Source organism: Candoia aspera, chromosome 1 (genome assembly GCF_035149785.1).
Source record: "Candoia aspera isolate rCanAsp1 chromosome 1, rCanAsp1.hap2, whole genome shotgun sequence".
NCBI lineage: Eukaryota > Metazoa > Chordata > Lepidosauria > Squamata > Boidae > Candoia > Candoia aspera.
In genome coordinates this window covers 263,166,597-263,182,170 of record NC_086153.1, presented here as the reverse complement: position 1 = coordinate 263,182,170, position 15,574 = coordinate 263,166,597, and the positions used below count along the sequence as shown (strand labels likewise).

The 15,574-nt window shown below is 36.1% G+C and overlaps 1 protein-coding gene across 3 annotated transcripts; it reads left to right on the top strand.

Annotated features, from left to right (window-relative positions):
- The first annotated feature begins 4,570 nt into the window (after positions 1 to 4,570).
- Positions 4,571 to 14,849, top strand: ELF5 (E74 like ETS transcription factor 5). 3 transcript variants are annotated; one of them, XM_063293210.1, is made up of 6 exons: positions 4,571 to 4,697; positions 7,278 to 7,511; positions 8,266 to 8,316; positions 10,756 to 10,824; positions 13,424 to 13,616; positions 14,753 to 14,849. In XM_063293210.1, the coding sequence occupies exons 1-6, from the start codon at positions 4,571 to 4,573 to the stop codon at positions 14,847 to 14,849; spliced, it is 771 nt and encodes a 256-aa protein (XP_063149280.1). The 3 variants fall into 3 exon arrangements, with proteins under 3 accessions (XP_063149280.1, XP_063149289.1, XP_063149297.1); XM_063293219.1 differs by lacking the exon at positions 7,278 to 7,511; XM_063293227.1 differs by lacking the exons at positions 7,278 to 7,511; positions 8,266 to 8,316 and having other exon boundaries at positions 4,574 to 4,697.
- The last annotated feature ends 725 nt before the right edge of the window (positions 14,850 to 15,574 follow it).

Genomic DNA, 15,574 nt, shown 5'->3' with positions numbered 1-15,574 from the left:
AGACTATAAATATTCTTTTGACATTGGTTCCCAAAAATGTTTGTTGCTGGGTTTTGTTTTTGTTCCTCTGTAATTCTCAAAACTCAGTAAGATAAAGGATGTCATCAATATCAAAACTGTAAAAATAATCCTATATTCCCATTATTGAGTCTGGTAGTCAAAAATCTTTTCATTTTTCACTGTATTAGTGAAAGTTTCTGGTGCCATAGGTAGGTTGTGTAATATTATTGATTTGTTTTCTTTTTACTGGATGGTTTTTAACCCAATTTATGGAGGTTGAAATATACACTGCTCAGAGTTGTTTTAGACTGGAGTGATGTATAAGCCTAGTAAAATAAAAAATAACTGAGATCAGAAATAAATATATCCATATGTGTTCTTTTGTGGGAATAATATAACAGTTATCAGATTAGCATGCATAGAGGACATTGCTGTAAATATAAATAAATGTTGTACTTCTGAGACCTCTAGTGGCTGTTGCTATTAAGAAATCTTACTTTAAAATCTGCAAACCTTTCTTGTAGAAGTTGGTGCCACATATGAAGTTGGAGCACATTTTACTAGCTGATTTAATAGAATTAATCATTTGATAATGATCCAGCCAAATATATATATTAAATTCCTGCTGAATGTAATGGGCAATATTTAAAAGACATGATTGATTCACTAAAATCACTGAGACATTGCAGTACTGTGGTGAAATTCAGTACAGTCAACATCTGTTAATTCCACGTAGTCATTTTTTCCCAGTGCATAATAACCCATTAATCACTATACCCATCTTTCAACATTCTAAATTCTTTTATAAAATTTATTTTAAAATCAGGAACTCTCACAAAACATTTAAGTATGTCATCAGATATAGATATAGATATAGATATAGATAATATGATTTCATTTCACTTAATTTGTATATATGTAAATAACTGGTTTCACTTCTAATCTGATTCACTGACTTTTTAGATTGGTTTTCCAAGCAATGCATTTAAATACATAGAAAAAAAAATTGCAGGAAATCATACACTTCTTTAGTTTGCAGTGAAATAATCATACTGCTTGCCAGTAAACCAGTTTTGTCCCTTTTGCTCTGAATATTTGCACACACAGTTATCATCATTAACTTTTTCCAACAATTATGTTGTTAGAAAGTATTGGGAGTCAGGAGGAAAAATCTGCATTCCTTTGCTTATGATGGCCATGCAAATATTTCCAGTTTTGACTGTTTGTGGATCATGCTAAGTAGCATTAATTTGTTGGGCAGCTTTCCTGTATTAATCTTAACTTCCTCCCACCCCACCCACCCAGCACCAAAAAGTCTTCAGAAATAATTTAGTGGGAGTAATTCTATATCCTAAGTATATATACAATTGCTTCTATTTTGTTCAAATGTCTTGTTACCTTGTATAGGAAAAGATGAGGAGACACATAGAGATGCTGAATTATAATTACACAGGTTATTGTTGTCAATTAATATTCTTTTAAAGTTTCAAGCACAGAAAGTTTGTGATGCTGTTCTATTTTTGTGCTTTAAAAAAGGAACGCAATAATAGATAGTTTGTACCAAATTTATTCTTATTTACAGTAAAACTGACTGAAATCAGTGGGTTTTACATTAACCAAATCTAGAACACAATCATCTGATTCTTGAAATAGAGAAATGTGTTGGTTTGGATCCAACAAAGCAAATTTGGGTATCAGAAAGTTTTCTGCTGTTCTTAAAACTAATTTTTTTTCTTTCTTTTTTGGTTTCTTCAAAATTAACTATAAATGACAATTTTATTGCTAGCAAAGTTTTTGAATTTTCTTCCCCCCACCTTCTTTGTTAACAGAAACATAATTAGATATTCAGGGTAAAACTTCATTTTAGCCACACGCATAAAATATCTTGTCATTTAGTTTGTTTGTTGGTTTGTTTATTAATCCAATTTGTATAGCCGCCTGTCTCACAGAAAAGCGACTCCAAATACTTTAATTTGTTAGTAGTAGTTTCCAACTGATGATTTGTGAGTGGATTTCTACTCATGCAGTAGAACTTTTCCTTTCTACCTGTGGAGTCCACCTATGGAGGTTCTCCTTCTCTGGAAGTTTTTAAGAAGATAGACAGCTACCTTTCATGAATAGCTTAATTGGTTTTCCTGCATATTGCAGAGGTTGAGACTCAATGCTTGTTTTGGTCCCTTCCAACTCTATAATTTTATGATTCTATTATTCTCCTACCCCCTGTAGCCAGCCAATCCCACAAATTGGTTCTGGGATGTTCCCCAGCTATTCAGTACAACTCTGGAGAAAAGCATGTGTCAATAACAGAAAGAAAAAGACAGATGGATGTCATTCCATCACTGGGAGATTCTTTTAGATATATTACTATGGACTACCCATTATGTTCAACCAAACCTAGGAATTCAGTAGAAGATCAGAATCTCATTGACTTTTTGACCATTCAGACCACTTCAGTCCTAAATCACTTAATTTAACCACAGTGCCAATGACAGTGCTTAAATTTATGATGATGATGATGATGAAATATACATTGGCACATACAAGTTGGTCAGTAGAAATTCCATTATGTTTACTGCAAACTTTTAACTTATTTAAAAATGTAAGTTAAATATTAGATACTAGCAACAACAGAGAGTTTGTGAAAAGGGAAGGAAAATGGGCTCACCTTTGCCCTGTTCATCCAGGAGTCATTAGCCAAGTTTTGTGGATTAATTTTAGTTCAGCTTGTTTTCTGCATAAGGTGATCTTTCCAAAAGCCATCTTAATTGCTGGAATATAAGAACGTGTTAATCCTTTAATTACAACAACATGCCGATGCTACAGAGAATAACATTATAGGTTATGTCATTGCTGAGCATTTTTTGCCAAGCAGCACTTGATAAACTCTCCTTGAAAAGACACTCAGATTCTTTCAAACAGTTGGAAGGTAACAATTATGATTATTAAACTGAGGCTAAGGCTTAATTAAATATTTAATCTGAGAGAGAAAAATCTTTACAAAGTGAATTTAGCATCCCATTTTATATGAGAAACCATTTGAAGATGGATCAGAGCAGAGAAAAAGGCCATCTTAAGCAGGAATGCTAACAGGAGAGAACAATTCCCTCTCTTTTTGCTAGCAGACATATTTTGGATTGTTTCTATAGTGCCATCAACTCTCTGCTGCTGGTTGATCAAGGCAACAAAAAGAGTTGACAAATGTCTAGTCCAACCAATGGATTGACTATATTCATGGCATATAGTCTTCATTTGAAGATGGAAAGTTAGCATCTCAGAGGATTTTTCAGTTTTTAAAATATTATTTGATAAGCCTTTTTTTAATATAGATACAAATTTTCCCCATATAGTTGTTATATTCCTCAACAGTGATTATAAACTGATATGGAATATTCAGTGGAAAAGATTTGCATCCCTATGTTTACTTATTTTTTTAATTTCTACCACGCTGTTTTGTTTTGTAGATGACATCACCTGATGGAACGCAATGTTCCAGGTGTCTAATCTCGAAGAATCAGGAGTCAGGAAGATCACCGATATACCAAATAGGAAAGATTACCATTTCACATTTGTATGCCACCATAGTTGTTCACAACTACAATAAACATTTCTATGTGGATTTACTTTATTGTAGTAATAAAATAAATGGCAAATAAACCCATCACAATATATGGCATCAGGCCCCCAAAGCCTCCAGAGTAACTTGGATTTAGAATTGCTGAAAGTTTGTTGTAGTTGAAGTATTAATTCAGATTCCTGTTGCTTATTAGTACAAGGTTTCTGTGAACAAAATCATATTTTTGCAAGAACTTTTTACAAATATTTAAATTAAAATACTAATCCTGCTCTCAAGCAAAGGTAGAATGCTGCATATTATACAGAGTTGGACCTCTTTCAATCTATTTGAAAATAAATTATATTATACACATGCACACACACATACATACGCACCCAGCCACAGAGCAAAAACAACTGCTATTCTATGCAGAGCTACACACAGACTAACTTTAAGACTTGCCTAAATCTGGAATACAAATGAATGTAATAAAATCGCATAGAAAAACATTAGGCAGTGTATGAGGATCACGGTGGTGAATAATTCCCATGATCATTAAATCTATTTTAATAGTTACATAGTTTTTCCAGGAAGCACCTGAAATTTAAGTATTTGTCAATCCTGGAAATTTGAGTATTTGATCAAAGGCAGTTTTTGCAGCTACTGTAATATGTGTTGTATGTGTATATGTGTGTAAAACAAAATATATAATTGCTGTCTATCTCATTGAAATAAACCATATTTTCTAGATGTACACATTACTACATTTTGTATTTATTATCTATAGAACTTGAACCCACATTTTCATTGTTAAAAACAATAAATTCTCTTGCAATTTTACTAAGAATGTGTCAGTGCATGACTTCTTTGCTCAATGTTACTTACAGTATAATTGCTAATTATAACAAATATACTACAGAATTTCTGTTCCTGACACTATTGTTATTATGATACGTGCAGGAATTAAAAGAAATAATTCAGGGTGAACAAGTGATATGAATAATCATATATTTTAGGATGATGCTGGACTCCGTTAGCCATAATACCTTCCTGCCAAACACAGTGATGTGTGAATCCTTGACATCTTGGTCAGAAGTATTTGGAAGAGTGGATGAACAGTACTCACTATCTGATCATCAAACAGGTGGGCAGATGTCTCTTATTTTTACTTAGAAATTAATGAACGTTGTAATAGTCACAAGAGAGCCAGTTTGGTGTAGTGGCTAAGGCACCAGGCTAGAAACGGGAGACTGTGAGTTCTAGTCCTGCCTTAGGCACAAAGCCAGCTGGGTGGCCTTGGGCCAGTCACCTTCTCTCAGCCCTAGGAAGGAGGGCAAAGACAAACCACTTCTGAAAAACCTGGCCAGGAAAACTGCAGGGACTAGTCCAGGCAGTCTCTGAGAATTGGACACAATTGAATAGATTAAAAAAAAAAGTCACAAAAGCTTGAGTAAAGAATGAGTAAAGATAATTTTCACCTTGTGATATTCTCTGAAGGTGCTTCCAGATTCTTGGCAGAATGAGATTCTTGCTCCCTAACCATTTTTTGTTCGTTTGTTTGTTTACCACTAAATGTCTGTCACATTTACAATTCCATGGCCCTTTATGAATGTAAGACAGTCTCAGGGTATCCTAAAATGCTTTAGGCTGATTCAGGAATAAAGAACTCTGTTGGGATATGCTCTTAAATTTTTCTGATTGTACTTCTTCCTCTAAGTATGGAGAAGAAATTTGTTTGGTTGCCTTTTGAATGAAGACTCTCTGCTATTCACTGAAGCAGCTGCAGCTCTTAAAACAAGGACATCTTTTTTCAAGTCTGCATAAAATCCTGAGGGGGAAAAAAATGAGTGTGAAAAAGTCCTCGTCAATAATACAGTTAGATTCTTCTCAACAGCAGGATTTCTGGATTATTCCTTTGCTAACAATATAGAAGAATTGCATGCCTAAATTCAGCTCTGCTTTAGGATTTTGGCTTATTAAAGGGAGGGAAAAGTCAAGAATTATGGTTCTGATACAAGGCTAAACAATCTAAACTCTCCAAAAAACAAAGAGTGATTTATTTAGCTGCTCCAGGTAACAGGAGCAGGCTGGTAGGTTAGATCAAGTGGAGGACATCAGCATACTTACTCAATCAGAGTCATCAATATGCTTGAGCCAGAAGCAACCTGGTTATTTAAATACTTTAATCAGGGAATGGAAAGAAAGCACTTTCAAGCTGTATCCAAAGAAAAATTAGTCTAAGTAGAATGAATCCGGGAGTATTTTATTATACTTGTACTTTTATTGTATTTTGTATTATAAGGGTTTTGAATTTTAATCTTGTTTTATTGTAAGCCACCAGAATCCCCCCATAGGGGAGAGATGGGCAGTGAATAAATTTATTAAATAAATAAAATAAAATATAAGGTTAGATTTAACCCATTGTTATGATATATTATTGTATAGATTCTTGTGAGGAGAGGGTGGGTTTAAAAATTAACCAACAAAGAAAAATGAAAAAGCACCCTTGAGGAGGATTTTTTTCCCCCGACTGCCAAAATTATCTGTCTAGAAGCTAAAGAATAAGGAGGCTGAATTAGACCTGACAAAAATTGTTCTCTCTCTCTCTCTCTCACACACACACAAACACTTTCTTGTCTCGTCTCTATAGGTAAATACTACTGGGCTAATACATGTTGTTACATAATGGCATAAAGATCGCACTGCTAGATTCAAATACATATTAGTTTGTTTGTTTGTTTTGTTTCCAGCCCTGATACTGGATAAATAGCTCATGACTTAAGAAGCAGGAATGTGCCTAGTCTTTCAAGAGAAGTTTTGATCAGAACATGGAAGAAGCAAAGCAGACGAGCAGTGTTGTCATCTGGACAGAGCTTTCAAAGAAGCTCATGTGCAGAATGCAATGGAAACCAGCATCTTGCCTTAATTGTACATCCAACAATTAAGGCAATTGTTTTGATTGCTCCCAACATTTCATGCAAATATTTTTGTCAGAGATATAGGGGCCATTTTCCTATACTTGATAAAGTCTTTAAAAAAAACTTTTCCATGCTTACCTTCTTCATTTTTGTGAGCTATCTCTCTTATGAGATCGTTGCACAAATTCAGTAAATATTTATTTTAAAGAAGGTAATACCCATTACTACAAGAGATTGAAAGTTGTACTGATGAAGTAGTCTGAAAATGTGTGAAATATCTCTGTCCAAGTGCTAACTCCTTTCCATCTTGTCTCATCTCCCCAGTTCTGTACCTCATAATATTTGTACAATCTTCCTCTTCCATTTAATGCCAACCCAAAGAGAGATTCCCAGCTTAGGAACAGTCATCCTTTTATCTCATAAATGTGTCATGCCGTCACCAAAACTATACAATAATGTAACAGATGGCATTGTTAGCTTGAGCTGGCATTAAACAACATTTGGTAGCATGGCTTCGGACATACTGTATGCATCCACTCCTAACTACAGTGATGGCAAAATGATTAAATGTGCAATGTGAAGTCACAAGCAAGCTCTATCCTTTCATTCTTGTATTGGAGTGTTAATTCAAATATTAAGGGGCATGCTTTGCATCATGACATTATATTGTAATGCATGTTTTGTCACTTGCATCCTTGTGGACATCTATGGCTTCAGAAGTTGATCTGCTAAAACTCAGTTTAAACTAAACAATTGAGCTGTCCGAACTTTAACTACAGGGTTTTTTCCTCATGATTTTGTGATAGCTTGTGATTCTTCCTGGATATCCATGCATCCAGAATACTGGACGAGACACAACGTCTGTGAGTGGCTACAGTTTTGCTGTGATCAATACAAACTGGATGCTAACTGCATTTCCTTTTCCCACTTCAACATAAATGGTCACCAGCTATGTTGTATGACCCAAGAAGAATTTTTAAATGCTGCAGGAATTTGTGGGGAATACCTCTACTTCATTCTCCAAAACATCAAGACTTGTGGTCAGTGTGCCAAAGATTTAATCGGAATATTGCTGTTTGTTTCTGTTTGTAACTCTCAGCCTTATGCAAAGTATTGAATTGGCAGCCCTTGAGACTGTCATGAGATGCTAAATTACAATCTAGCACACTTAGGCAAAGAAAAAAAAGTGAGATAAACAGAAGATTGAAACAGTGTAGAAATTCATAAAATCAAATTAAACTTTGCAAAATCAGATCTGATATTATATTCAGAGAGATAAGACCAGGTGAAAGAGAAATGAAAACCAAAAAAGGGAACCAAAAGTAAGATGAGATTAAAATGAGGGAGAAATATAGAGAAGAATAAATTCTGACTCATGGGTCTAATCAGGAGTGTCCATGGGGGAAGGGGGGTGTTTTAAAAAGTTAAAATGGATTCTTCTGACCCCATCTATGGACACTCCTTGGACTAAACCAGACTGAAAGGGTGGTTCATCCAGCCCACATGGCTTTGAGCCGTGTTCCTCCTCAGAACCCCATATCTCATCTCCAGCAAGAGCTGTGATTGAATGAATACAAGCTGGAGCATCTGCAGGTGTGGCTCAGTGTTGGCTGTTTCATACCATCTTTATAGAGGAATTGAAATGCCAAATTGTAGCACAGAAAAATCTGTTCAGACCAGAAATTTTGTTTTTTAAATACAGCAGAGATATAGAAACTCTAAGTAAGTAATACAATATATGTATATGTATATGTATATATTAACACTGGAATCCATGTTTGCTTGTTTTTACAGGTATATCCTTCTTTCAGGACAATGAAGATACAAAGTCATCTGAAAAAGACTGTAAGGAAAACTTTCAAAGTTTGTAATAAAACAGTAAATGAAATATTTCAGCTAGGGCTGGAGGTTCTCTCAGTAGTAGTATTAGTAGTTTACTCTCATTTGTTCTGGCTGTACAAGAACAGTCACAGATGGGTGTCTTACAGCAAATTATGATAGCATCAAAAGGGCAACGCACTCCCAGTGATGTCACCATGCAAATGCTATGGCTATATAAATTGCAGCATTTATGTGGAAATGTCATGACATCCATGTCATAATTTGCCCCATAGACACCTATGGTCACAATTAGTGCAATTATAGAATGTTTCCCTACAGAGGAAATAATAATTGGATCATGATCCATCTTCTGCATTCTTGCTAGCAAAATTCCTATTCAGAGTCATCACAGAGTGTAGAGACCCAATGGTTCTTTATAAAAACCATTATACCTTTATAAAAACCTAACTATCTCTAATTAAGATCTAGCCTCCCATCAACCATCTAACCTTAGGAATTTGTTTTGAGTTTGGGGTTTTTGTTTTTGGAACCGTTGATAGTAGAACAACATCAAACGTAATTAAGTTCCTCCTTGATCATTTTCAGTTTGGCTTGTATCTGATTTTGTAATGTAATCACAGTTGATAGCTGTAGAAGATTTCTGCCAGGAGACTGAAATGGGAAGTATTTCCTCGATGATCTGATTGGATACATTAGCTTCCAGTACTTCAGACTGTGCCATTACCTGTAACAATAGAAACATCAGAAAGGATGTTGACATGTCTGCTCTGACAAATATCTTTTTGCCTGATAGGGTGCAAAGTTTGCCCATAGTGTTAGGCAGGGCTCAGGATTCTCACCAATGCTTTTTAATGTCTACATTTAATAACTACAACTGGAGCTTTGGAGCTGAGTGCTGTCACAGTGCCAAAGAATTTAGATCTATATCTCATAAATTAAAGATCTAAGCCTGGCATGTTTGAATTTAGGCAAAGTTTGGAAGCTGTGATCAAATGGACTAAGATAAACAGACTTAAAGTTGAAATCAGAAAAACTATAAGACATGTTTAATGGGTGAAACTTTTATATGGTTTGGGAACCATATACCTGAAAGCCTGACGGCAAAACTTAGGTACTATATTGAATATATATCTTTGCATTTAAAAACTGCAAATTAAATGTTAACAGCAGCAGATGATCATTCTGCAAGTGGGAGCTTAACCTTTCTGTCCCCACTATGGTCCTAATGAAAATTGTTTATCCAAACATGGAATTTGCCAATGCAAATTGGCAAAGAAGAAAAATTTCCAGTGTAAAATTTAAAACAGTTGCTTCTTCTTGCTTCCATTAGCTGTCATATTAATAACTGTCATCGTCCCTTTCCTATTTCCATCTGTTTTATTTTTTTTTTAATGTGCATTAGTTTCCCCTTTATCTTTCTTTCATATTTATCTGCCATCAAGGCCCTACTTCAGCTGCCATCAATTGTGCAAGACATTTGATACGAAAAGCAAGATTTTTGTAACCCCGTCTTGGAAGCTGTACACATATCTCCTTGTGAAATTGAACAAGATATTGCAGTCTTAAGATGTGGTGGGCTGAGAGGAAACACCTTTCTTGGGGGGATTCTCCACAGAATGATCTTTTTTTCCCTAGGTGATTGATACATTTTTAAGTTATTGTACTCTGTTGTTATTGCTTTTTGAAGGTTTATTTAATTCTTCGCTCTCTTTGTCATCCTTTTTCAACAGGAAATAGTATTCAATAGGTAAATGGGACAATTCTTGCATGTGATTTGCATGGATTTGGTAACATGCAAGTCTGACTCATCCCAAACCCAGTGTAATTACAAGTCCATTTTGATAGTTTCAGGTTGTGTAAGTCTCCCAGAGGTCAGATGTGTATCTTTACCAAACAGTTGGCTATGCGCATGCTGTAAGACCAAGAAATGCAAGGAAAGCAAGACTGTGTCAGTGTTAAGTTGGGGTAGCAGTAGGATCACTGATTAACTAGCCAACTTTGCCATTGTCCAGTAAGTTCCTTTGCCTCTATTTATTATGCTCCTTGATTATCGTTTCTCTCTCAGACGATTATGCTCCATGACTATTGTTCTGGGGCTATGTTATAACATGAAGTACTATTTACCTAGAGATGTAATCAGGGCACACTCTGTTTTCTGGTAACCATCTTTTAGATCATTCACACTTGACCAATGATGATCTTTCCAGTACTTTCAGTGGTTGCTGCTGCCATTTCAGCTAATTATCCAATTTTGGGTTAATCATTTTCTTTTATAATGAAGTTGGGTTTTAATTCTAAGATAAGCCTCAGACCCATACTGATTTAGTGTTGCATAGAGTTTCATTTAGAGAACATGGAGACTTCTTTAAATATCACTAGCACCAGACACTGAAATTCATTCAGAATTAATTATGTTATTTTTAAAAAACAAATATCTTCCAGATAATGATAAGGCATGTTTGAGAACAGGTGGCATCAAGAGTCAAGAGTTTCAAGGTCACAGTAGAACAAGTAGGTATACCTCTGCCATCTAAAGATCTTACATATAAGTGTCAGAGAAATGTTGCTATATTTATACCATATAACCCAATATGCAACAGCTAGCTTTTACTTTAAAAAAGGTTTTAGTCTTTATTGTTTCTTTATTCACATTAATTTATATGTAAATTTATATACTAACCAGCTCTCATGACTCTGCGCAAAATCTGCCAAAAATACATACAAATACTGTAAAGAATAATTCTATTAGTTGTTTTAAGTATCTCTTTTGGGAGGAAAGGCAGAAAAAAAAACTGTTTTCAATGCAGTCACAGTTGACCATGTAGTTGGCTGGCTTGTTATTGGAGAACAAATATGAAAAAGAGGAATTATGAATATTGACTGTCCAAGTCATAGTTGAAGAATTGATCTTTTTTAATTACTCTTTTTTATGTGTACCAGTGCTTATTTTCCTATAACTCTAGGTGAATATAGAAAAAAAAAGGTAGATATACTGAATAAACTGTTACCAAGGAGACATGCTTAAAAAATAGCAACTTTGTTGTGATATATCTAAAGTAGTTTCCTCACCTGGGCACCCTTCAGAAATACAGGCTTCAGTTCCCAAAGTTTTCTGCAATAGACAAGCTGGCTTGGCCATTCTGGGAGTTGAAGTCAACAGGAGTTTTTTTCCAACCACAGTTGGAAGCCATGGGTCAATAAGACATATTATGACATGTAATAGGCTCTGAGATTTAGATGTTGGCTACTTGATCTTTCAAGTCAGCTGAAAAAATATTCTAGACTACAAAATATTTACAAAATTATTATTTCATTTTTTCTGCTAATGGTCAGAAGAAACTGTTCAAGATGTCTAGAACTTAAATATTTATAGTCTTTTAAATGAGAAGATAAAACCATCCCAAATCCTTGGCAAAAGAACATCAAGAAATGAAAAAAAAATGGATTACCATTTGACCCTGGGTTTCAACTGTATGTCATTACTTCTTAGCTGCCTTTATGCTTCTGACTCTCATGACATACTGTATGTCAAATGTGGGCCCACTTTGTTAATAAAAATAGTCCCTTCTGTTTTCTTGAACATGAATACAACATCCCAGGGCCTTGCTTTATTTGGATCCTGGATCATTTGGTCCTCCAAATGTGCTCATGCTCATGTTCTAGCAAATGAATCAGACCTCATGCATGAACATGTGGAAGCTCAGAGAAATGGGAGCAGAGCTGTGTCCATGATGCCATTCTCCTCCCATTTTGAGTTCTTCACAGATTCACACAAATGGCCTCAGACATGTCTAAGGTCAGTATATTCCCCATCTCATTATAACCTCAGGGGTTGACTCTGCATTTCAGATCAGATTTTTAAGCAAGTCTGGAAAGTAAAAAGAGGTCACAGAATATCTGCTCCTCAGATTATCACATCATCCTTAGCTTCCTGGTACTCCAACCTGTGTGATCCCAGCAAAGGTGATTCAAGTACACTCATAGTTCATCTAATTTCTTCAATTGTTTGTCTTCTAGTACCATGTAGGATGATGGCTTCTTCTTACAGAAGAGATGCCAAAGCTGCCTGAACCCTAGTTTCAGTGCTATGGGAATATAATGCAGTGGCTTTGTCTTTCAAAGGTTGGATCCTTCCTAATTTCCTATATTGTAAAGCAAAGGAATTTGGTATCAGTGTCATTGGATTGGTTCTATTTCTCAACTATGCGTAACTATTGGTGGCAGCCAGGGCTAGACCGCCTTACTGGTATGCTGCCAGGTATATTAGTCAAACTGTAACAAAAAGCCAAAAAAAGGCTATTGAGAAACAAGAGGGCAAACTCAAATGGGTTGCGGAAGGGAGGGAGGGAGGGAGGGAGGGAGGGAGGGAAAGCTTAGAAGGAAAAAGATATTCAGGAAACAAGAAGAGCCTCACAAAACATCACAGTGAAAAGTTGATTGTGCTCAGTTTTGGGAAGTGATGGAATTGAATATTCTGAAACAAGGATTATTGGATGGTGCTCCTATTTGCAGAAATGCCATGATATACATCTACCACCAAAGGTATCTTCCAGAACAAGAGACCTTGTTTTCAAGGGAAGGCAGCTTATCATCTAAAGCCCTTTCTTTCCTTTTAGAGATACTGTATAGAGATTGGACCTTTCAGTTTTGCCAGTCAGGAGGTGACACATTAATTCCCCTTATTAGTCAATTGGCAGGAAGATGACAAAGAATGAAGTCCATTCTGAGGGAGCTGACAGGATTTAGAAAATGGCAGGTGATTCACGACTTTGTTGCCTCCCTGGCCCTACTTAAGATTGCTGTTACACAGTTATGAAAACTGCATTGTACATGCAGTGGCTTTTTCTTTCAAAGTTTGGATCCTTCCTAGTTTCCGATATTGTAACGCAAAGGAATTTGGTCTCAGTGTCATCTGATTGGTTCTATTCCCATTCCCTGACTATGCATAATCATTGGTGGCAGCCAGTGCTAACCTGCCTTACTGGTATGCTGCCAGGTATACCATTCCTTAGATGCATCATTGTTCTACAATCCAGACTGCGTTTTCCAAATCCTGATAATTTGCCACAGAAAAGCATTACTTATTATCTATTCATTTTCATTCTTGAAGGTTTGCAGAGCTCTCACTTATGGGAATTTGTACGAGATCTTCTTCTGTCCCCTGAGAACTCTGGTATCCTTGAATGGGAAGACAGAGACCAAGGCATCTTTCGTGTTATCAAATCTGATGCTCTGGCAAAGATGTGGGGACAAAGGAAAAAAAATGACAGAATGACCTATGAAAAGCTAAGCAGAGCACTCCGGTAAGCTAATACTTTAAGAAGACATATCTAATGCTGGTAGGAGCTGGGCATTTTAAATATGTTACAACATTTTTATGCAATCTTCTTTGGGTTCCAGCCATTTACAGACCCAATTCAAGTGCCTTATTAGCCTATAAAAAGCCCCTTATGATATCTAAAGGAATACCTCTTCCCATATGTTGCTATCATACCCTAAAGTTATCTTCAGAGGCTCTGCTCTTTTTTTTTTTTTTCAATCCCTTCAATTGTGCCCGATTCTTGGAGACTGCCTGGACAAGTCCCTGCAGTTTTCTTGGCAAGGTTTTTCAGAAGTGGTTTGCCATTGCCTCCTTCCTAGGGCTGAGAGAGACTGACTGGCCCAAGGTCACCCAGCTGACTTTGTGCCTAAGGCAGGACTAGAACTCACCATTTCCCAGTTTCTAGCCCACTGCCTTAACCTCTACACTAAACTGAGTGGTTATTGAGGGACAGGCCTTCGACAGCAGCTACCCAGCTCTGAAAAGCTCTGCTCAACATGGTATGGTCGGCATCAATTTTCATGTTTTTTGTGGTATTACTTTGTTTTTGATTTTGGTGCAAAACGATTTTATTTCATTTTCATGTACTGTGGAGTGACTTGGGAAAACTTAGTTTTGAGGAACAGCATACGCATTTAAAAAAAAAAAAATACTGCCCAGTTTAATATAGCTTACCTGATGACATAAATGATCAAACATAATAAAAAATAATCAGTCCCATGTGTGGGATTAGAGGTGGGATAATGCTGCATGCAGCCAGATGTGTGGTTGGAGAAAATGAGGAAAAAATTATACATTCATCACTAGAGTGTTTGCCAGCCTAACCCACACATATAAAATTGAATACTCCTACATTTACATTTTGCTTGGCAATGACCTGAGGATTTTCCTCTGAAGAGTAAAAAGGAATGTTAGAAAAATAAATGTATGGCCAAAGGGAACTGGATTCCAAGAAACTGTATCTGGGAAAGTTTTAAGCTCTGAGACAATTAAATATGACCTGTGCTTGCGTGTATGGAAGCCCCTGCTTTGCCAAAACCAAATGTATCATGTTGTTAATTGACATTTACACATAGCATACAGGTGCCTCTAATTCCCATTTCAATGTTGCTGTTGCAGGTATTACTATAAAACTGGAATTTTGGAACGAGTTGACAAGAGATTAGTGTACAAGTTTGGAAAAAATGCACATGGATGGCAAGAAAGCAACTCATGAGATACCCATACCTTTGGACTCATCATCCAAGAAACAATGTGAAGATCAACACCAACAGATGGAAGTACTCTGCTGAGGTTTCCTAGGTCGAGGTGGCCATATATTTTGAATAACTGGATACAAAAACCTGTCTGGATCAGGAAATCTACTGACTTTGCACTTGTCTACCATATTACCTGCATGGCAAAAACACCCTTAAATGCTTTCAATTATTTCCAGTAATCTGGTGCTGTATTGCTCTTAAAGCCATTGAGACTTTGTCGTCAGTACGCAAATCCAACTCGCAGCATTATAATACTGCCATTTTGAGTTTCATGGGATTCTGAATAGCATATTCTTGATATCACCTTTATACTAGCCCATGGGTGGGCAACCCATTGCCATGCGGGCTCTATGACACTCTACAATATTTTTTACAGGTCCAGAGAACAGGTAGAAGTTGTGCCTCTAATGTTCAATAACAGAGTCCAAGAAACAGGAGTGCAGTTTCCTATTGCTTGAATGGATTTTTTTAAAAGATGTGTTTAAATAATATTAAAAACCACTCAAATGTAAAAGAAAAGATCCGCTCCCCAGCTGATAAAAGATGGTCCACTTCTACCGTCACATTCCAATATGCACTATAGGATAGTGTGTGTGGATGTGGATGAAGATAGATAGTTGATAAATAGATACTGACTCCATCTTGTCTTTCAACATTCAAGCTTGATGGGAGTGAAATATAT

What these genes read in the sequence shown, in the direction of transcription:
- ELF5 (XM_063293210.1), top strand. Translation starts at nt 4,571, where the DNA reads ATGATGCTGGACTCCGTTAGCCATAATACCTTCCTGCCAAACACAGTG. An exon ending in CCAAAACATCAAGACTTGTG is followed by an intron (nt 7,512 to 8,265) that starts GTCAGTGTGCCA and finishes TTGTTTTTACAG; the next exon opens with GTATATCCTTCTTTCAGGAC. An exon ending in AAAGTCATCTGAAAAAGACT is followed by an intron (nt 8,317 to 10,755) that starts GTAAGGAAAACT and finishes AATATCTTCCAG; the next exon opens with ATAATGATAAGGCATGTTTG.